Here is a 22,832-nt window from a genome sequence, read left to right on the forward strand (position 1 = left end):
CAGTGAAATCCTTTATTATCAGTATCATAACCATATGTTCTGCATTTACCTATGTCAAGTTTTAAGTTTTCATTTTGTTTGTGTAAAAACAGTGCATAATGCAGCGCTGGTCTTGCAGCATTTTCAAATGGAATCAGAGTTTTTGTAAATGCAGATTTTTATTTTTATTTTTTTAAATGTAAAAAATCTACATTGAAATAAATATTATGAGTAAAGCAGCTGTGGCCAAAGCTAAGCTGGGAGACACGAAACTATAAATAGTTGATACTTTGTTGATGAATTGTGTAATTCACCGACCTTTAGCAGCCTTTTTGTCTTGTATTTACAGCTTTTATTTCATTATAAAAGACCATTAACTTGACCTCTATGTTGGTGCATGTTTGAACTTTGAAGTGTTAAACTGTGAACATGAAGCCAAACTTAGGAGCACTTGCTGCTGAAGCATGAACTCGCACAGAACAGTTCACATGCACATTTTCATCATCAACAAGTTTGACTTTTCCTGTGGACTTTTTTTTTTTTTTTTTTTTTAATGATTTCTCTGCTGGTCTGCTACAGACAATCTGTGGAAATGCCTCTCTATTATCTGCCATCGCACACTTACTCACACTTACGCACGCAGACGGCAGTCACAGGTGGGGGGAGGGCTTTCCTTTTTTTTTTTTTTTTCTTTGTTGTTTCAGATGGTGGCGAAAGTTCCCACTCTGTAGTAGTGCTAAGATGTCATTTTCTGGTGTCTGTGCAGATTTAAAAGCAGGCAGGAACTTGAAAAAAAGTCCAACTCCTCCAGCTCCCCTACCATTCACATGTCTCTTCTCATTTCCCATGATCTCCTTCACGAAACCAAAACATTGCTTATTATTGTGTTATTTGTTCATACTTGGGGTTATTTCGGTGTGTTGTCATTGTTGGCCGCACTGACAAAACTTGTGCTGTCTTTAATATTGTCTCTTTTTTTGGGAATTGTGTCTGTAGGAAGAAGAGGAGGAGATAAAGCTGGAGATTAATATGCTGAAGAGTTATTCTCATCACAGAAACATTGCTACTTATTATGGTGCCTTCATTAAAAAAGGACCTGCTGGACAGGACCACCAACTTTGGGTTTGTAAACTGAAATAGTTGAAAAATATTTCATGTTCCGAGCATTCTGCTCATTTAAAGACGGCGATATTTAGTGCTTTTCATAAATGTGGCAGAAACGTATCACTACTAACCATTAAATTGTTTGCGTCTTTAGTTAGTGATGGAGTACTGTGGTGCTGGCTCTGTGACAGACTTGGTAAAAAAGACTAAAGGAAACTGTTTGAAAGAGGACTGGATTGCCTACATCTGCAGAGAGGTGCTAAGGGTAAGGAACACAAACACAGAGCAAAACACACATTTATGTAATCATAACTGCCTTGTATAGAAAGAGCCTGCTGAGTCCTAATGTGTTGTTAGCTGTAAATATCCAGTGCAGCATACAGTTATGGCCTTTTGGTATCAGGACCTAATGATATGACGGACTCCTTAGTAATGTTTAGGTAATGATGAGCCGTTTTATAATGTTATACAATGGACACGCGTCCTTTCCTGAATAACTGTTTATAAACTTCAAGCTGAAATACATTGCCACAGTGCTGATTGACAGACTATTGGCTGGCATTTGCAAAGCAACCAATCCAGGAGCACCATTTATTTTGCTTGGCGCTGATTGGCTGAACCACCAGAAATGGAGACAAGGACGACTTTAATTATTAGCTTCTGTAGTAGTGTTAACATGGTTTCCACTTTGCGTACTAATGCATATTTAGGTATGTTTGGAGTTTGAAATATTAAAATAGGGAGATATAAGCATTTTTAGAGGAAGCTTTAAGTATTTGTGGATTTTAGTTATTCGCGGGCAGCTAGTATCACAGATGCTGTTTTTTGTGATTTTCTGGTGTTTCTGACTGAACATTTGCCTTAAAACATGATTTTATGTTTTTAAAAATGACGACAAGGATTTTTAGTTGACATTTTAAAATACCTTTAGCATCTTATGCTAGCAATAACACAGTTAGCGAGGTTAGCATAAATAGCCTCTGTGCGTATTTCTTCAAGAATGTAGGCCGCTACTTTCACACCACAATTTTCAAAACTCACACCATTTATATGTTTATATAAATCTCATATGTTTCATAACAGAAAGAGACTGAAAGCTTTAAATAATAAAAACAGCAATGTCACAGGAAGATTTTTAGTCTTCCTGCCAGCTATCAAGGTTGAGTCAGGATCAGTTCTCTCCTTTTATAAATTCAGCCTAATGTTGTCAAAGTTTGTCCAAGGTTTGGGAAACTTCTTCTTTTTAATCCCCAACACTGGGGTTCAGAACTGCTGAAGCTGTAAAAATTTGAAATGGCGAAAGAGTCATATGACTCGTGGCCAGTCTAATTCTCTTGTAACAGCAATAATAAACAAGGATTCCTCTTTAAAGAACATGGTTTCCTTAAAAATAGCCTCCACCGTTCATCTTTCATCCTTTATCTGACCTCATTTTAAAACACCTCAGTGATTCTCCAACATTGACTCTTCTTTCCACACCAACAACTTGCACACTGGAGAGGATTCTTGTTAGTACTTAGATCAAATCTGTTCACTGGTAGGGAAAAAAAGGGGAATATTTTGTATCCGACCAGCTGGTCAGGACAGGTCAGGTGGAAAATTGTCAGATTCCAGCGAACTTCTAACTTCTTTCCAAAAAGTAAAAGTCCAAGACGGAGTTCCACACTTATTTCTTCCGTAGGAATGAAGTAGCGCAAGCCGGCTGCAAAGTTTTGGATTGGACCCTTCGTAGTGTTCAGGTCCATCTTAAGACAATGCCAAAAGGGAAAGACAACTTCAGGAAGCAGTTGTTGCTGCCTATCAGTCTGGGAAAGTCCAAGATGTCATTTCCAAACAATGGCGTCATATCTTTCAGCAGTTATCTCTGCTGTCAATCTTCACCAAGGTGGACGTCCAAGAAGCTGTAGTAAAGTTTTCTTTGAAAACTAAGTCAAATCCTTCTGAAATACGGTTCCTTCGGTAGTTGAGAGCATCGTTGAGACGTTCGGTTGTAACGGGCAGCCACATTTTTTGGAGACACCTTAAAGAGGGTGTGTGTGCCGGTGACTCATACCAACTCTCAAGCACAACGGCGCAGAGGTGATGGGCTTATTTTTGCTTCTCTGTGTATCGAAATATTCTAGTGTCAGTGTAAGAAGCTGGAGCTTGAATAAAACTAGTCATCTCACAGGATGTTTAGGAAAATGATCTTTAGCACATCAGCAAATCCCTAACAGAATGGCTAAAAAACAAAATAAAATATTGCAAAGAAGTAGTAAAAGTTGTGGGAGGGGCTTAAGAAAACTTTCCATAAACTGCAATGAGCTGAATGAATTTGAATAGAAAGCAAAGCCAACTGGAAGTAACATGAAAACGTTGCCAAAAAACTACTTGATCACACACCTTTCCATTAATCAGGATTAGCTTCACCAAAAAGTGACAGTACAGGCTCTAATGTTGCATAGCAAATGTGTGGCTAACCTGGTTATACACTGTAGCTTGAGTCAGTCTGTTTTATTGTTAGTTTGACAAATGGCTCTGCCACAATTATGAATATGTATTCCACTTTGAATGCATTGTTATTGAGCTGTAGAGTAAAGCACCACATCCACTGTTGATTCCACATTTTAATTTGCAATGAATGTGCTAATGTGTTTTGTCAGTGTGTTAAAAAGCTGTATTATAAACTGTGACAAGCACTTGGTAATGTTTTTTCTAAATGCTTTGAGGCATTTAAGACAAGTGTTCACACATTGACAAAGGAAGTTCAAAATAATCCACATTTCCATGAACGATAACTGAGGCACAGTTATACCATTTACCCGTTCTGAAATAAATACCCAGCAGGTCATGTGATTTTTGTATCTGCAACTAGATTTAAGCTTTGCTTTAGCTGTCGTTTATGGCTCATATCAATCATTTTGGTGTTTCATTCCAGTTTTGTGTATAACAGGGAACTGAAGATGCTTTTTATGCAGTTCCTCTTTCCACAGTGACTCTAGTTCATTGGAGCTACTCTAATCCTTAAAGTGCAATGTCTTGCAAAAACATCCAAATCGTTTTTTCTATTTCTTTTATTTTCATACTTAATTGGACAGTTTAAAGTATAGCGTTGTTTAGGAGATGACGAGATTTTAAGAAAAACTGCTTCCTGTGTTCTCTCTTTGAGTTTGTGATCGTAGTAACAAACCGAGGTGTCCTTCAGTTCGCCTGAGCCAAGTTCAAATAAATCTCTTCGCTGATGATATTGTGCTTCTGTCAAGGACGAGAATAAAACTGATTTATTTTTAGTGTTTAGAATTTTGAAGGGGATCACAAAAAAAAAAACAAATCTGGACAGTGGCCAGTATTTTCTGAGCTGCAGTCAGCCACGCTGTCTCCTGATTGTTTCAACATCACAACATCCCCTCACACACACATATGCACACGCGCGCACACATTCACGCACACACACACACATAGAGGCACTACGGTCTGACATAGCGTCATTGTCTGAAATAGGACTCACTTCCTCTGTTTATTTAACCTCCTTTGAAGAAACGAGAATGCGAGGACACTGAAGTGTGTGTGCTCTGAAAGTAAGCAACAATTAGAGGTTCTCAACTTGAACACTTTAGCATTTAGAAGAGACCTATTGGGAAAAAATAAATATTTATTGTGGCCGATTTTCTTTTTCTTCTAAAACTCAAAATAATTTAACCCTTTCTCTTTTGATGGGATCATGTCAGTTTCCCGATATTTCACTATATAAGCACAGGCATGTTAAAAATGGAGCACACTCTGCATTAATGCTATGTTTTATCATGTATCCTCAGAACGTGGTCGCTACAAAACCACAGCCCTAATTCCACAATGTCAATAATTGTTACATTAACAGAGAGAGTTTGTGAAAAACCTAGTACACCCATCACACTTAACATGCAAAGTCAAGTGTGATGACTTTGCATTTTTAAAGTCACTACACTACAATTTTTAAAGAGGTGTGCTTTTTATTATGTCCATTTGCAGAACGTTCAAAAGTTTCATCAATATCTCTTTCCAATTTCCAAAGTTATAACCTTTAGTGTACTTTTATGGCATTTTCTTAGACTAAGTTGTGATAAATCAAATATTTTATGTGTGCATATATGTGTGTGTATATATATATATATATATATATATATATATAATATCTCCAAAAAGACAGGAGTGTTTTTCTCTTAAATCAAAGTTGGACAGGAAATGGCTCCAAAGACTGTCTATAGAAGAGAGCTCCGTTGTGTAATCTTGTTGTTTTGACTGACTAAAGCCACAGACATTATATTCTTGCCACAGGAAATTACACTAATTTGTTAAGAGACATAATATGTGTTCCTTACAGCAAGAATGTTTACAGTTGAGCCACAAGTCTGACAATCTGGGTCTGTATGAATCCAGGCATGTGACGAAGCCGTTCTCTGACGGCCAGTGTTTGCCACTTTCATACTTGCAAGTCATCTGACTCGTCCGTGGACGGGCGCGCTCATTGTGGACGTATTTGTCTTCCAGGGTCTTTCCCATCTTCACTCCCATCATGTGATCCACCGAGACATAAAGGGCCAAAATGTTTTGCTCACGGAGAACGCTGAGGTCAAACTGGGTAAGATGGAACGCAGCAAGATGCAGAGTAGTAACGAGGGAGTGTAAGAGTCCTTTCTTGGTGTTTTCATTCATGATCATTTCTCATACTTTCGTACTCCAGTTGACTTTGGAGTCTCGGCTCAGTTGGACAAGACGATTGGTCGAAGGAACACTTTCATCGGTACTCCCTATTGGATGGCTCCAGAGGTCATCGCCTGTGACGAGAATCCAGACGCCACCTATGACTACAGAGTAACTTTTTTTTTGTGCAATGCAAACAGAACACAGCACAGAAATTTAGATTATGTTTTTGTAGTGCAAAAATCCAGAGGAGAATCAGCTCCTTACAAACAACAAACAGTGTGGGGGGGGGATTTGGAGCCGACAGCAACAGCTAAGCTGCAGCTGTGACTCGGTGTGTAGAGCTGTTGTTTTGAGATCAGAAAGTTGTGGGTCTGATTCCAGCTTGTCACATGTTGATGTGCCCCTGGGCATGACAGACAACCCCCAAGTTAGTTTTAATCTAATTATTTATGTAAAGTTTTGTTTTCCACTGATCTATTAGATGAAAAAAGATACAACAATTTTTTTCTCACTGTCTGATATTAAACTGAGCCTAAAGGCACATTTACATGTGACGAGAGAAAGCAAGAATCAAACCCACAACCTTTGCAAAACAACTACTACACCCACTTAGGCATTGTCGCCTGATGTATGTAAATCTGTGGTTTCAGCTTTACATTTGTATCATTTTGTCTGTTTACAGGGAATTTAAATCATATTTCTTGTTTCTGTGAATCCGCTGATTCATTTCCAGAAGTGAGATTTCAGTTTCAGAAATCTTTGTATTTGAAACATTGTCTATAATTGTTGGATTATTTTGTCTTGGTTTGCACCCAAACTCACTCATAGGCCGCAATGCAAACAGCCACCAAATAGGGTTTCATCTTGGCTTGTGTGTTTGCTACAGACTCAGCCTTTTCTTTTCTCTGTTGTTTCTAGAGCGATCTTTGGTCATTAGGCATCACTGCACTGGAGATGGCGGAAGGAGCTCCTCGTAAGTTACAAACACAAGATATGCAGATCTGTGATGAGGTAAAAAGTCGGTACACCCTTAGTCAGCACCTATGTTTGGATAAATTTATCTTGTGATACATTACACCGTGTCCATAGTTATTTTAGTAAAGAAACAGTTTGTAAAACTAACAAATATTTTAACTAGGGGAGTTAGTAACAGGAAATTGCTATATAATAAATAGGTTGATGTACTGTGAATTCAGGTGCATATTAAAGACTGTTGTTGCCCATAAATCAGTAAAGGGTTATAAAGTCATTTCCAATCAATTTGTAGTCCATCATCGTAGGACAGTGGTGCACAAAACTCAGGCCTGGTGCCATCTACTATTAGAAATTTGCATGTATTTTATGTAGATGGACGTGATTAAAATTTTTTTAAGGAGGAGGATCTTATCAAAAAAGGAAATTTTAAAGAAAATGTCCATTGTCTTACACTGGAAATTAGACAAAATACAAAGTTATTGTCTTCTATTACCACTGTTTTCATCTTTTGCTTTGCTTTCATTTAAAGTAGATGAAAAGTTATGAAGTTATGCCACAAACATTTAGCGGGATTCATTAAAGTTAGCAAAATACACATTTTCTGAAGAAAAAATGGCTTCTTTATCTATTGTAGTGGATTAAAAAAGACAACAACAATTAGGGAATCAGGTTTTCTTAAAAATTATAAGCAAACATCTGACAACCTTTTAAGATACAATATTTACAGGTCAATTTTTCTACAAAAATCTCACTCCCATGTTTGTTACACTGCTATATTGCAAAGTTAAATTATTGTAGAGCAGATGAAAACATTTTTAAAATGATTCAAGGTTTTAAATTGGAAGTAAGAAGCTGTTACTTCCCCCTCCAAATACTTTAAACTTGGTAAATTTGGTCTAAGGAAAAATGTTTAGACACCAATATATTAAGTAAAAAATTGTACAACTGAAAAACATTTAAGGCAGTTGCCAATTTTCAAAGTTCACCTTGATGGCTGACGGCTTAATCCTGAGAAACATTTCCAACCAAACTCAAGAGCTCTGTCTCAGACAAACCTTTCTTCACATGCTAAAATTTGAAGCTCATGTCAGTACGTTTTAGAAATAGACTAAACAATTATAAACCAAACTTTCTCTCTCTTTATCTCTCTCTTTATAAATATAGCAGCACTTGTCAGATTTCATCCGAACATACTAATTTACAATATGTCTGGGTAAGTGACCCTGAAGTGGAGACATTTGGTTGTAATGCACAGTGCTGTGTTTGTATAAAGCCAAATGTCACTTCTTTTTACAAAAAAATCACCAAAACACACGTGGTCAAGGGCTGATGATAGGAAAACCCAGAGAGTGAAAACACCACACAAAAAGATAATGAAAGAATTTTAAAAAACTGTTGGGTAAATCTGTCTGTTGGGTTGTTTTCTATGGGTATCCTGATCCGATATCGATAGGTTTTCCAGTTCCAGTGTCACATGTTTATTAAAGTTTAAAGATTATTGATCTTTTAGAATGTGTTCTTGCATTATTATGCCATTATCGTTACATTACTTGACAAAAGTCTCAAAGCAACAATATTATTGCTTCAGGCCTACTTGTATCTCACACACGGAGCCAATGGTTAATAATAAACGGGTCAGTTATTCTCATATCTATTGCTGCTGATGTCGTATCGGGTCGATATCAGTCATTTCTCAAAGCTGTGATATACAATACAATACAAACATTTTTAATTTTGCTAGTAAAGAATAATCATGGCCAACGCTTTGTAATCTAAACCTGAAGGCCTGAAAATGACTGAAATGTCTAGAAATGTCATCTCTGAGCTGAAATAGGCTTTGAATGTCTTTGTTGTTTTTTTCACGTGACTGTAAAGAGTGTGCAGAAATCACTGCCTCTCTTCCAAGGATTCTTTAAATCCATTTTCAGCAGTCCTGACACACTTTTCTTTGTTGTCTTTGTTCTATGTCCGACTCCGTTGCGTTCCCTCTGCAGCTCTCTGCGACATGCATCCAATGAGAGCTCTGTTTCTGATTCCTCGAAACCCCGCGCCCAGACTCAAATCGAAGAAGTGGTAAGCCTGTGAACACAACTCTCATCTGTACGCACATCACAGGGAAACAGGCAGCAGGCTTGAGGCTCTCAGGTGGCTTTTGTTGTGGGTTTCGTACATCTACACATTTCGTACAAAACACATTCAAGCTGTTTCTTTTCACAAAAAGCTCAGTGCTTGTAGACGTGTGGCGATCACTGCAAGTTATTTTTCCTGTGTGTAAATTAAAGTTACCGTGGTGTTTCTGCTGTAACTTTGAAACTAAATGGGGTTTTGATTTTTACCCTCTTTACATCAATCACTCGTCTTGCACTTCCTGCCCTTTCATGCATAATAGAAAAGCTCTTCCCATTGAACTCTGGACTGACACTAGCTGCTGTCTTTCATTCACTATTAAAACGACCAGAAATGCCTTTTCTCCCAGCAGCTTTTAATAGCTATAGTAGGTCTTGGAGTGCAGAGCTTTGCCATGATTTTACCCAGAGGCCTCCTTGAGGCGAAAAAACGAAGCAACAACACACACATAGCTTTCCCTGCCCTGTTCAGACAACAGTTCCGTTCGACTCTCTCAGCGATTTCTGATGGTAGATTTAGTCTTAAAGCCTCACATCGACTTTACAATTTACACAATATTTTTCTGAGTGCTGAGAGGAATGATAAGCTGATTGGAGGTAAGTTGCCAGACAACTCTAGGAAGTTTATAGCAGCTGCTAGACACGGGTATTGATGTAAACATTATTGATTTGTCTGCTTTTTACATCGATGTTTTTTTTTGTTGGAAACTTCTTGGTCTTTAAATTGACGAGTATCTTGAGCACAAATTGATTTAAACTTCTTAGTCTAAACTAAGCAACATATGCCATTTTATGTTATTTGTTTAATTGTCATTATCTCAAATGTTTTAATTTTTTTGTCAAAAAGCTTTTTTGGTTTTTATTGTTACAACAAAAAAAGTCAACATAATTAAATCTAGAAGAATAGCATACAGAATACTATAGAGCATCCGTCCATCCGTATAACTATCAGCAGTCATGGTACATCAAACTAATTTAAAATTAATTATCAATAAAAGAGTTGACACTTTCAACTGTTTTTACTGTCTTATGTTAGTAAAATGTGCTAATATCTTAACTGGCTTTACTAAAACACCAATAATCTTTTTAATTTATTCTTAAACATTGATTAAAAATAAGATGTAACACTTTAAACTGTTTTTTTACTCTCTCATTCTAGCAAATAGTGCTTGTAGCATGGCAAGCCTTAACAAACAGCAATCTCTTTGTAATTATTTTTAAACATTGACAAAATAACTGTTGTCAGTGTTCAACAGTTTTTGCTATTTTAAGCTAGTAAAATCTACTAATAGGCTAGCATTACTAAAGCAGCACTAAAAAGTTTTAGAATTGTTTGTAAACATTGATAAATGTTGCTGTTAATACTGATAGCATAGCTAGCATTACAAAACAGCAGTCTCAAACAGATTTTATAATTGTTTTTAAACAATGGAAAATAACAGTTGAAAGTCTTTTATGATTCAAAATGCTAGTCATAGTAATGCTAGCAAAAAGCGCTAATGCACTGCTAGCATTGCTAAAGCAACAATCTGTGTGTATTGTCCACATAGCAGCTACCTGAACAAAAACTGACAAAACAGTTTCAATCCATGTCCAAAGACATTTAGGATTATATCATCATTTTTATTATCACTGGAGCAATACAGTAAGAAGTAGATACAAGTATACAAAGAACAGTATACAGAATCCATCCGTACAACAGCGTCGAGCCATTTACATCAAGTAAATTTAAATTGGGGCACAAATCACGTTTTGGATGCCTTCAGTTATTTGGATCTCGGCAGGTAATCCTTTCCTGTTTTCAGTCTTTTTGTGCAGAATAATTTTTTAATGTTTAATTCCCACAGAGAGAGATGGCAAAGAAAAAAAGCCAAATGGTATTGATCACATTTGATTTGTAAAAGCAACAAAAAGTGTAAAACATCCAAAAGACTGAATACTATTTACAGGCAGTGTATGTGTGAAGAGCCGGTACCTCATGACACTTGCGACTGTAATTGCAGCAGAAGCTAGTTTCTACAACATATCGACTGAGAGAATACAAACAGATAAAACATGTTTAGAGTTTCTTCTATCATTTTTTTCCAAAGCACATTGAAGTGTGTAGTTGTTTTTACATAAAATGTTAAAAAGATCCATATGCTGTAGAATCATGGTACATTTACTCTAATAAACGCTGCAGCAGCTGAGCTAAATTTAGATCATTCTAAAAAATAATGTTAATTTCAAGCATTTAGTTCAACATGTTGGACAGATTCCTCTGAATCGTTTCTTTGCTTCGCTTTCCGCAGGTCGAAACGTTTCTTGTCGTTCGTCGACAGCTGCCTGGTCAAAAACCACATCCACCGACCCGCCACAGACGCTCTGCTGAAGCACGCCTTCATCAGGGACCTGGCAAATGAGAGGCAGGTCCGCATCATGCTGAAGGACCACCTGGACAGAACCAGGAAGAAGCGAGAGAAGGGTGAGGGGATCCAAAACGTTTTAGGGTCTTTTGGGTCTTTTTGTCAAGATCCTCCCAGCTGCTGACCGTACTAATGCATTTCCTTTACCAATGTATAGAAATCTTATGCCGAAAAAAGCCACAATATTGCTAGTGGGTGTTTCCATTAAGTACAACTTCAAATCTCTTGTGAATAAGCTATTGCACGTGACAAATCATTACAAATCGTGACAACGATGGATGTAAACAGTTACATCATATATATTCATAATCCAGCCATGGTGCTAGACCTCATCATCTATCAGCCAATCAGGGGAGACGTTGACATCTTATTCAGGAGTTGTAACAACAAGCCACGCCTACTTGGGAGCAGCTACATATGCGCCGTTTTGGTGAAATTGTAGTCGGCCATTTCACAAAATAGCTACGGATTCAACACATTAGAATGACACACAACTTTTATGAACTGTGTGACGCTGTGAGAGCTCTGGAGGAGCGAGGTGAACGTTGTTTGAAAACCCCCCAATTTTTTCTATAAATTGGTGTTTCCATTCAGCACATTTATTTTTGTAATTTCAATTTACGCAATTTTATGGTTTGTGGAAACGCAGCTGGTGTAAGGATTTATTTCCAGATGAATCCCTCACCAGTTGAGTCTCCTTTCTCTGCTCGGGCGCTCTCTAACTCTAGATGTTCATCTACAACATGAGGAAATGTTGCACTTGGCCGCAGCCGCTGCCCACATTTTTACACAATTCCTCTTGGTGAGCTTTAAAAAGTCTTCACTTTCTGATACCATTACCCCAATCCTCTGCTACTTTTTTTTTTTTTTTGAAGGAAGGAAGGAAGGAAGCAGGGATTTTGGAGAGATTGAAACAGACACAGGGCAGCACAGCTGGAATGTGAAACATAGAGGGAGGAGCGCTGTTGTGAAAATAATTTATCCTCGTTCTTTCCCTAGATGAGCTCGATGCGCGACGCCAACATCAGCCCGGCGTTTTTGTTTTCTGACAGATTTTTGCACGTTGTGAAAAACAACCTGATGAGATCTGTCAGTTTTATCAGAGTTTATTTGCAGAGGTGAAAAAAAGGCAGAAAGGAGAAGGAAGACGAGAAAGAGAGAGAGACGCTTAGAGGAAGGAAGGAGGAAACAGAATGGCCATCTGGTTCTAATCTCTGAGCTTCCAAAAGCACACTAAATGGCTGGAGACTTTCTGCTTGTTCTCTCTGTGTGTGTGTGTGTGTGTGTGTTTAGAGCCGTCTAAGTGTGCATGCCCTAATAAATAAAATGCCTGTCGCATTATTGTGTGTGTGAACTGCTGGGGAAAAAAAAATCTAAATCAAAAATAAATTCTCCGGATGTGATGCATGGGGGGATGTGTCGTCTTTGAGCGTCCTCAGGGGTGCAGTTTGAACAAAGATGGGTTGTGCTTTGTGAGATGCATCACCCAACGATGAAATTTAAAGCAACAAATTGCTCCTTTCTCCTCTACTTAGCCCAAAACTTTGGATAACAACACGACGGGGGTAGAGAGGGAGGTCAGGAAAGGAAATGTTGTTGACCTTATTTTTCTATCATTCTGCTTTAACCAACTCCACCTGGGTTGTGTTACCTTTAATGTGAACATCTGGAGAGTCAAGTCAGTGTTCAGCTTTTGGCTGAGCTGCTCTCACAACAGATGTTGTCCAAATGTTGTTACTAGAGCCTCAACTTCTCTCCCCCCACCACCACCACCTCAGAACAATGATTTTATTCTGTTGGCTTCAGGAAAAACAACAAAACACTTCCTGTGTACATATGTGGCTGTAAAAGAAATATACTTTTGAGTAGGAATGTAGCTACCAGTTTTAGGTCATTCTGAATTCTCTAAGAGTTTTACTTGAAGATGTAAGATGGGCATTAACTAGATTAGTAGCAGAGGCGATGCCACTGTATAAAGGAGTTTTATGATTATTTTTAAGCATTGATAACCGAGTTGACACTTTGGCTAAACAGTTTTTTACTATTATCTTTTGCTCGGAAATGGCACTAGGAGCATGGCTAGCATTTTTAAAACAGTAATCTCAGAGGTTTTGCAATTACTTTCAAACATTGACAATAATAACAGAGTTGACACTTTCAACTGTTTTTTTTCCTATCTCATGCTTGTGCGAAAAGTGCTGATAGTATAGCTAGCACTACTAAAACAGCAATAACAGGTTCTATAATTATTTCTAAACATTAATAGAATAATAACAGACAGCAGGGTTTTTTTATTACCAGTATATTATGGTAGCAAATATTGCTTGTAGCATGGCTTGCATTATAAAATTACAATTTCACACCTGTTTTTGTAATCATTTTTAAACATTAATAAAATGACAGAGTTGATACTTTCAACAGTTTGTGATCTTATGCTAGCAAAAGTCACTGATAGCATAGCTAGCTTTAATAAAGAAGCAATTTCTGTGCATTGTCCCTGAACTGTCTCACTTTCTTTTCTAAAAAAAAAAAAAAAAAAAAGAAATGACAGAAAATATTTTCTAAAAGTTGCTTTTATTTCAGCCATCTCTTTTGAGAGTTGAATATTAACTCACTAAGGCCAGACTATTGGAATTTCTACTTACTTATTAAAATATAGTTTCAAAGGGGTTTTCAAAAACTGAGAACATTTTCAAATACTGCGTTCTCAAAAGAATTAAACTGAATAATTTTTCTTTTTTGTCTTCCTGTTTGCTGCTTTAAATCTCGCTCTGTCTCAGCTTGAACAAGTTGCAGACATTACATAGCATGTTCAGGATAATATACTTTTCTTTTAAATAGCTTCTTAAATCTGTATCTTTTCTTTGATTTTGTTTTGAGGCACATCTGCTGACTCTGTCTTCCTTTTGAAAAGTGTTGCTATTAGCGTCAAGTGGCTTATGCTTACTGTGTTTAGCGACTGGGGAAAAACATTTTTTAGTTTCCAACCAACTGATCTGGCAAAAATGAGCTAGATCAGCTACCCAACCAAAACAGCTTTTGTTTGCTTTGGTTGGGAAGCAAACAAAATTGGTTTACTTTCCAATCGATTTCTGAATTGGTGTTACAGGTCTCTAACACCAACGACACAGATAGTTTTGTTTACAGTGCTGGCTTTTCAATCCAACACGCAGTGCATCTATTTCTGGAAAAAGTCTTGACTAACGGTGACCTCTCATCAGTCCTGGGAGTTGATCCCATTTTTTTCCCCTGGCTTCTGTTTATCCACCTGCTTTTTTGAGAACTGACTACAGATACTCAGCGAGGTTATCTGGGGATTTTCCTCACCGCTGATCCCAAGCGTCAGTGTTCTGATCTTTGAACCTTTTTGTTATCACTTTTCCCGTGAGACATGGACCTCCACCGTGCCGTAAAACACAAAGTCCCATCACAAAATTGTTTCTGGATTGTTGGAAGAAGATGTTCTTTAACACAGTGTTTGTTCGTGGCAAAGTTCTTGGGCAGAATTGTGACAAACTCGAGTCACTTGGATTTGGACTAATTCTATTTCCAAATGTCCCAAACAATCGGAAAGGTTCTCTTTGACTCCAGATTTCCTGTCATTGATGTTTTTCTTGGACAAACTTTACGTCTTTGCTTCCCAACTTTGAGCAAGGAATGCAGATCTGATTGTTGGGGAAAGTGTATCTCTTTTGTCTCTGGTAAAACATTTTATAACTTTATTGATGAAAAAAAATATATCTCCGCATCATAAAAAAAAGAAATGCATCTGATAGAAGATTAAATATATAGAATATGAACTGAATTCCAATCCTGAACCGCACAGCATTCTGGGAGATGCAGGCAGAGGAAAGGCTTTGGATAAGCTAGGCTGGTGGCGCCAACTAACTCACTCACTTTTTGGTTACCGAGCAACGAAATGTTGAGTAACTTGTGCAGCAGCAGTTTCACATTCATCCGCCGTTTCTCACAACTACTTAAAAATAAAAATATGAAACAACGCTGTGGAGTGAAAACTGGATAAAACAGGAAAGATTGTGCCTCCAGTTTGGCAGTATTTCAGATGTTCAAAACAAAAAACAAATCAATAATTATCCTCGCCTCGGGTTGGACCGATTCTTCTACAGCTCTGGTTGGTTACGGTTCTGTCCGTTCTGATGCTGCTGTGTGTTTATGATAATCACACAGCAGCTGATAATCAGCCTCTACCAATGTGAAGCTGAATTCTTCGCCACTTTCTTTCTGTATTTCTCTCTGTTAGAGGATCCAGGCTATGAGTACAGCGGCAGTGAGGATGAAGAAGACGAGGTCGCAGAGGAGGAAGGCGAACCCAGGTAGTCGTCTGTTTTGGTTTCTCCACATGGACATTCTGTCCATTGTGTCCCTCTCTTGGTGTCCAACAACAGATGACCGATGGGTCATCCTGTAGCCCCTCCCAATCTGTCTTTAACCTGATCACTACCGTGTTGTTTGTCTACTTTTTCACCATTTCTCACGCTCTTTTTGTTTGTTTGTTTGTTTGTTTTTCCGCTCTCAGTTCCATAGTGAACTCTCCCGGGGAATGGACGTTACGACGGGAGTTTCTACGGTTACAGACAGAAGATCGCCAAGGAGGCAGAGAAGGGGGTCATGTGGGGGGAGGAGGAGCTCAACAACGACAACAGGCAGGTTGATTTCGTACACCTTCATACTGAGAAACTGAATCTGTTTTTGTCCTAAACTAAATTTCTTCTTAGTGACTTTGTTTTTCACTCAGTGTAATTTACTCCTGTTGTTAGCAAAACTAATGGATGCCCCGGTTATCAGTTTTCTCTGGTTACCGGGGAAACCAGAAACTAAAACTCCTATCTTAACCACACCATGCTTAACCACTACCAGCAGCGCTCTTTGGTGAGGAAGGTTTTACTGAGTGAAAAAGTAAACTATTTTCAACATAATCAAGGCTAACTCTGCTGACTGCTAAAGTAAGATGCTAAAGACAGTTTAGGCCTGAGGTGACCAAAGTGTGCCCCGGGGGCCATTTGGAGCCACTTGATTGTTTCTGTGTATCAACAGCTAGAAAGGTTGATACAGACGGAGACTTTTATTTATTTTATTTTTCTTTAATTAGAGCAAAACTATTACTGACAAATTTAAATGTTTAGTTCAACACAAAGTGTTTGTCTTTTAACAACCATGATTTTGCTCTCTTATTTTTTTAGTAAATAAAACCACATTTTTCAACTGACTTCTACTCAGAAACAGACTTTAGAGAATCCAAATCTGTTTTTAATTAATTTGTTCAACCTTCCTTAATACAAGAAGCATTTTTAAAGAGACGGTGACCTAAACCATGTTCTCATAGCTGAGTAAAGGGTGAATCTTTTTCTTTGCAAAAGAATTTGCAAAATGGATGTCTTTCCTTTAAAAACTCTTCAAGTTTTGGACCTACAATTATTTAAACGTCTCTTTATTACAAAAATAAAGTTAAACAACAACTATGTTTAACTAGAGTTATTGTAGATTTAGTTTATTGTTGAGGAGTGAAAAAAGGTGGGGGTTTTTGGCCCACTTTGCAAACACTCTGGACACTACTGGTCTAAGCTATCAACTCCATAATAATTGTCTTGTTTTATAGCAATTCCTTTCCCTCACACACGGTGTGACGTCACCTCTGCTCCTAAAAAAATAACTATTAATAACTGCTTCCAGTATCAATAAAGCTGGAAAAACTATTTTGAATATGCTTCAATTCTTTTTCATACTGCAGTTCTTAAGAAAACTTCCCATTGTGGCTAAAATTGGTATTGATGGGCTGAACCTCTAGAAAAACCTGTATTTGGAAACAGACCACAAATTTCTAAATGGCGCATCAAAAAATAATGTCTCCAACCAATTTGTGAAATATTGTCCTGATTCCCACTCATTAGTTTCACCACTTTAATTTAATTTGTTTTTTATGGTAAAAATGTTCCATCTATTTTAAAATAAAGAAAAAAATTGACATAATACTCTGCCCCCCAAGCCCCCTTAAAATCATTACTAACTAAACCCCTCTCCTGTGTGGTAGCAGCAGCAGCTGCAGCAGACACAGCGTTTGCCTACCAGAGCTAAAAACCTCAAAAACATCATATCGTTATCATGATGCTGAAACAGATAAAACAATTTTGTGGATGTAACATCTGAACACAAAGATAAGACGGCACGCCACTGGAAGCTCGCACATGCTCAGTCCTCATCTCTCTAGTCTCAGCAGAGTTAACCACATTACTGTAACATGGGTCAGTAATTAATACCAATCAGTAACCAGCAGTGTGTGTGTGTGTGTTTGTCTCTCTGTGGGTATTCATTTGAAACTGTTACAATCTTGCCTGTATTGAGCCAGAGCGATCTGATGAAAGATGATTCAATGAGTGGAGTGCAGCCTCAGATGTTTTTGTTTTTTAATTTCTTACTGCAAGAAGAAAGTTGAGGATGGCAGTGGTAGCAGAAATCCATCAGACCCAGATATCTGAGCAGGTTTTTCTTTTTCTTTCTTGTTGCTTTGTGTGTGTTGTTATTTTTAAGTTGGGTTCTGTGAACTAGTTCTGAAAGTGAGTTTCTTGGCCACAGTAAGCAGACGGATTTGCATTAAGAGGCAGGTGGGATTAGTGACAGGAAGCCACGCAAAGTGCTGCTAAGAATAGAACAGTCAGATTTCTAGCAATTGAATTAATCAAAACCTTTAAAAAAATCAATCAATCAATCAACATAGTGATTTAAATAAGTGCTAATTTGTGGTCGACTTCAGTGTTTTACTTCAACATCAGGTATTTTATTCCATCTATAAAAAACCTGAAAAATGACTCATTTACAGTGTCTGGAGTTAAAAACCACAAGATGACAAAGCGGCTATAAAGTAATGGATTTTTAGGTAAAATTAGATGACAAAATGTGGGTCTTGTTTGTTGTGTTTATACAACAAACAAGAAAAAAATAACCTTGGAAATTACCAGAGTTACTAATAGAGAAAAGGAAATAATACAGCAAAATTAAAATGCTAAGTGGAAGTGAAAATGTGATTGAGGAAACGGCAAAAAGGTCAAATTTAAAAGTGGAGATGAATGTATTGAAGTGCATTGAACTGGTGCAGATGTTGTCAAATACACTTGTAATTTGGAACATTTATGTCTGTAAGTGAATTATTCAGCTTTGGTTTTCTGTATCGGATCGTATCGGCCGATACTACACCTCAGATATTGGTATCGGAAGTGAAAAAAAAAAAAAAAGGTTGGTGCATCCTCAAATGAAACACGAAGAAATAAAGTAGCATGTTTACCTTTAGGGTTGGTGAAAATGTTATTGAGTAGCTATGATTAGTTAAACAAAAAAATCTAAATTTAAAAGTGTGAGTGCGAAAAAGTTCAGGGGTTGTGAATCCTTTTGTAAACATTACGTGGTTAAAAGTCACAGACCAAGTTGATATTCTTAATAGTTATGCATTCGGAACATCCCTGATGAAACGGGAAGTAAAATTGGACTTGCTGTTTTCAAGAATAACTTTCTGAACTCCTGAATTTGGCCCATCAGCAGCAGCAGCACCGGCAGCAGCTGGCTGAGCAGGAGCGGATCAAGCAGATTCTGGCCGACCGACAGAGGCGGATCCAGCAGCAGCAGGAGCAGCGGCAGAAGCTGGAGAACGTGAGTCAGTTTCTATCTGTATTCAACATGGCTCCAACCTCTGAACCCTATCTGTCGCCTTCAATCATTATCATCGTCATCATCACCAAGCAGCTCACGTCAGCTGCTCTGCTGCGGCCAAAGTGTTTTTGCAACCTGATTGTTTTTCTTTTTAAGAAAAAAAAAAAAGTAAAGAAAAGAGACGACAGCTTGAGTCCTGATGTTGAAAAGCCAAAAAGAACAGAATGGTATCTGAAACATTCAATGCCTCTGCACTCCACAGCAGCAGAAGCAGCAGCTGACGGAGTGTGCCTTTCAGTGGGCGGAGCTTCAGGAGGTTTTTATGGGGGAGGAGTCTGATCTCCACGACAACAGAATCCTACTGGAGGAGAAAAACAGGAAGTGTGACAGGAGACAGGTAAAGATTCAGAGTTTTGCACATGTAGAGGCTGAAACATCAAGTCTGCTCACAGATTCAGTTAACAGACTTAAAACTAAACTGTTTCATTGCAGCTCTGGTTGCATGTTTCTTAGATTTTTTTATTCTCTGGATGGTGAACTTTCACCCCAACTCCAAGCCTTTTTGCAACTTTTTACAGAAGTTCCTAAAGAGTTGTTTTGTTTTGAGCTTCAACCATTTCTCATCAACACTAATTAGCTTCCTTGTCCAGACTGATGAAAAGTTTCACCGCAGCATAATACTGATCCACTTTTTTTCTTTTTCGATACCGATATCTGATGTTTATTATAGGCCAATGTGATTTGATACAGAAAAACAGCAGTGAATTGACTTAAAACTTCTTTCTTTTTTTTAACACAGACATAAATGTACCAAATTACATATTAATTTGCTAACTTTGCAGCAGTACAACACAGTTAAATACACCAGTAGCTTCATATGTTTGGTCAAACATGTAAAAACAACTTTAAGTTGTTCAGTCAGTTCAATAAGGAGTAAAACAACCAATATAAATTAAATAAAGAACTAAAAACTGACAAAAACAATAAGTTGACCACTACTTGGTCAAACATGAGAAAATAAACTGCTGCAAACTTTATTTGAAATGGTTCATGAAGTGCAATTAGGAATTCTAAATATAATTTAAAATAAATAAAGCAAGACATCTCTCAGAGCACAAAGCACAGAATTAGACTGAATAGATCTGCCCTTATTGATTGTGCACATTGTCACCAATACACCATTAGAATTTGTTTCAATATCAAGACCGATACAGATATTAATATCCAAAAAAAATGTGATTTATATCACTGAGTTGCACACTCTAATTGGGTGTTATCATATTTTTAAATTTACTAATATTTGTTGTTGCTATTGTGAAACAAAAAGTCGCGAAAATGGTAAAAAAAAAAAAAGTATATATATATATATATATATATATATATATATATAAATAAAATGTATTCTGTTTTTTAAAAACATTATTAATTGGAATTTATTTGTACAACTATAACTCAATATCCATATTGTACTGAGAAACCTTTCACAATATATGATAAACGATACTAAACTGAATATAATCAGATATTTAGAGCCCAACTCCAGAAGAAGATATGGAATTTAAAATGCAGAGTCGTGAAAATAATTGGGCCGTCCTCCTCACATCCCCTGATCTACTCATCAGCCTTCTCAACATCTCAGCAGAGGAGAAATACAGACAGGAAGTTGGACTGAAGGAGAAGGATGAGGAAGTCGCTCTGTGTCATACGTCACCAGCACAGAGGAAGTGCCATATATATGTGAACATGACAGACATGTAGCAAGATGCATGACTTGATACAGATGCTCTCAAGTGATACAAACAAACTTCGACTTAGAACACTGAATTTCATTTAAAAAAACACACACACACACATTAGGTACAGAACACAGAATGAGCTTAGGTTTTCTTCTCTAGTTTCTAATTAAAAAATTTATCTTCTCATTTTTCTACAAAATATCTGACATTCTCTCAAAATGTAAGTCAACCCGTAGAAATAATTCCAACTTTCTTTTGAAAATGTGTTGGAAAAAACAAAAACCAAACAACTTGGAGTAACAGCCGAAACGACTCTTCCTATTCTGCCAATAATTTCAACTCTACTCTACTCAGACCGAACGCTGGGTTTCAGGAGGTCTACACTGAGGGTCTTTTCAGACCTGATATTCTGGTAGACTCAGTTTGATCGGGGACCAAAATTGCAACGTTTGTTACATTTGCAGCTGCTGTGGTTCTCTTTCACTCTGCATTGTGTCAAACAAGCCAATCCCTTTGAAAAACCTGTTCCCCTCCTCACCTTTGGAGGCGCTACACCAAGAACTACTGAAGAAAATGACACAAAATCTTCTGAAGACATGAGCAAAGCTTTCTTCTTCACAAAATGTAAACAGAAATTTAGAGGCATCAGATTTGAGTGGTTTTTGGATTCTCCTGGTTGTGCTAGACTCGCATGTTTTTTCAGATTGTTTTTCCCAGAATGCCCTGCATTGTAGTCCACTTCCTGCTTTTTTTCCACGTATACATTCAAACTGCACTAGAGTTCATTTCAACCGGACTGAGACCCAGGTCTTTAGGCAGACCAGAGGTCACTTTTCTTTTCTGATTTCGCACTAACACCTAAAAAACTGGATTTTCCAGACAAACGAACTAGAGTTCAGTTAAAGCAGAGCTGGTGTGAATTCACCCTAATAGACCCTCCTGAAATATCTATCATCCCATTATGCTCTGTATGTTTAGTTTCATCGTAGATGCGGCGGTAAGCAGTCACTGACTTCAGCATGGTGCTTCATTAAATTTTAATGCATCAGTATTTGATTATGTGACACGCTCAGTGAGTGTGTGATGTGATGTTTTGTCAGATAAAGATGTGAAATGGTGCAGTGATTACGACCATCTTGCATATCAATTCCTACAGCAACCAGAAGTGTGTCAGCAGGGAGGGGAAGCTTGTTAACAGGAAAAAGGGAAATGACGACTTTGAAACAGAAGTCTCTGCTGTAGTCCACATATCTGCCTCGTCCTTATCGGCTTGTTACCAGGACAGGAAGTGTGAAGTGTGACTTCCTTTATATAGACATACAACCTGCAGCTGGACATATTGTCAACTTTGTCTGAATGCTAGTTATTAGGTCATAGTTTTAATCATATCTGTTTCCTCCCACTGCGCTGTTCTACCTGGGCATTCTGACCGTCCCTCTTAGATGAGGAGAAATGTGTCCAGTAAAAGTCCAGTTGTCTTTTATTCATCCTCTAATTGTTCGGCTTGTCCTGAAAGCAGGCCAGCTTTTTCTCATAGTTCTGCCCTCAACTCGATTGAAAACTAGCAATATTAAAAACTTTTATCTGAACTAGAAACCAATCAGTTCAAATGAACTTTTCCTGATCTGCCAAAGCTAAAGAGGCCAAATCTCCGACCAGAATTAGAGCAGAAGCTCATTTAGTAAACCTGCTTGTATATATTTGAGTCTGTACATTTGCTTTGGCTCTGTGTGGATTGAAGAAAATCCACAGTAAATCCAGGCGGTTCAGTTCTGGTTTTCAGTTTTATTATTGTTCCAACATGGGGGGAAAGAGACAGTTATCCTGATGATGATTACACAAAGCTTTCTAATTCAACCAGCATGTGTCTGTCAGTGACGTCATTTCTTCTTTCACGCTTCTTTGCTGTAAAAGTCCTGTGATTCCTACCTCATCCCCGATAGTTTACACTTTCCCACCGCAGCTGTGTGATCAGGGCTAAGCCGCCGCCGTCATGGCTTAAGCTCCGACGAATGTGACCCCTCAGGTTCAAGCAAACACAATTTAAAAGCAGCGGTGCAATCACTGCAAACATTGAAATCTGGTGATTACCCGACGTAAATGTTACAAAAAACATGCCCACTTTAGGGTGTTTAGATTTATTTATTTCTTCTGCTTCAGGAGAAATTTTCAAAAATGAGGTCACA

General features: G+C 37.7%; 1 protein-coding gene across 2 annotated transcripts in view; it reads left to right on the top strand.

Moving 5' to 3' along the window:
- LOC103131257 (mitogen-activated protein kinase kinase kinase kinase 4-like) overlaps positions 1–22,832 on the top strand; it is a 76,280-nt gene that overhangs the window by 19,271 nt on the left and 34,177 nt on the right. The window contains exons 4-14 of one of the 2 annotated variants that reach the window (XM_016666523.1): positions 976–1,101; positions 1,238–1,348; positions 5,590–5,680; positions 5,783–5,913; positions 6,664–6,718; positions 8,715–8,793; positions 11,138–11,310; positions 15,513–15,585; positions 15,789–15,915; positions 18,803–18,910; positions 19,173–19,607. In XM_016666523.1, the coding sequence (XP_016522009.1) occupies positions 976–1,101; positions 1,238–1,348; positions 5,590–5,680; positions 5,783–5,913; positions 6,664–6,718; positions 8,715–8,793; positions 11,138–11,310; positions 15,513–15,585; positions 15,789–15,915; positions 18,803–18,910; positions 19,173–19,547 (1,449 nt within the window). In that variant the 3' untranslated portion in view covers positions 19,548–19,607. Of the gene's footprint in view, positions 1–975; positions 1,102–1,237; positions 1,349–5,589; positions 5,681–5,782; positions 5,914–6,663; positions 6,719–8,714; positions 8,794–11,137; positions 11,311–15,512; positions 15,586–15,788; positions 15,916–18,802; positions 18,911–19,172; positions 19,608–22,832 lie in introns of those variants that run through there. The other variant, XM_007542855.2, reaches the window with a different exon arrangement.

Source organism: Poecilia formosa, unplaced genomic scaffold (genome assembly GCF_000485575.1).
Source record: "Poecilia formosa unplaced genomic scaffold, Poecilia_formosa-5.1.2 Scaffold735, whole genome shotgun sequence".
NCBI classification, from domain to species: domain Eukaryota; kingdom Metazoa; phylum Chordata; class Actinopteri; order Cyprinodontiformes; family Poeciliidae; genus Poecilia; species Poecilia formosa.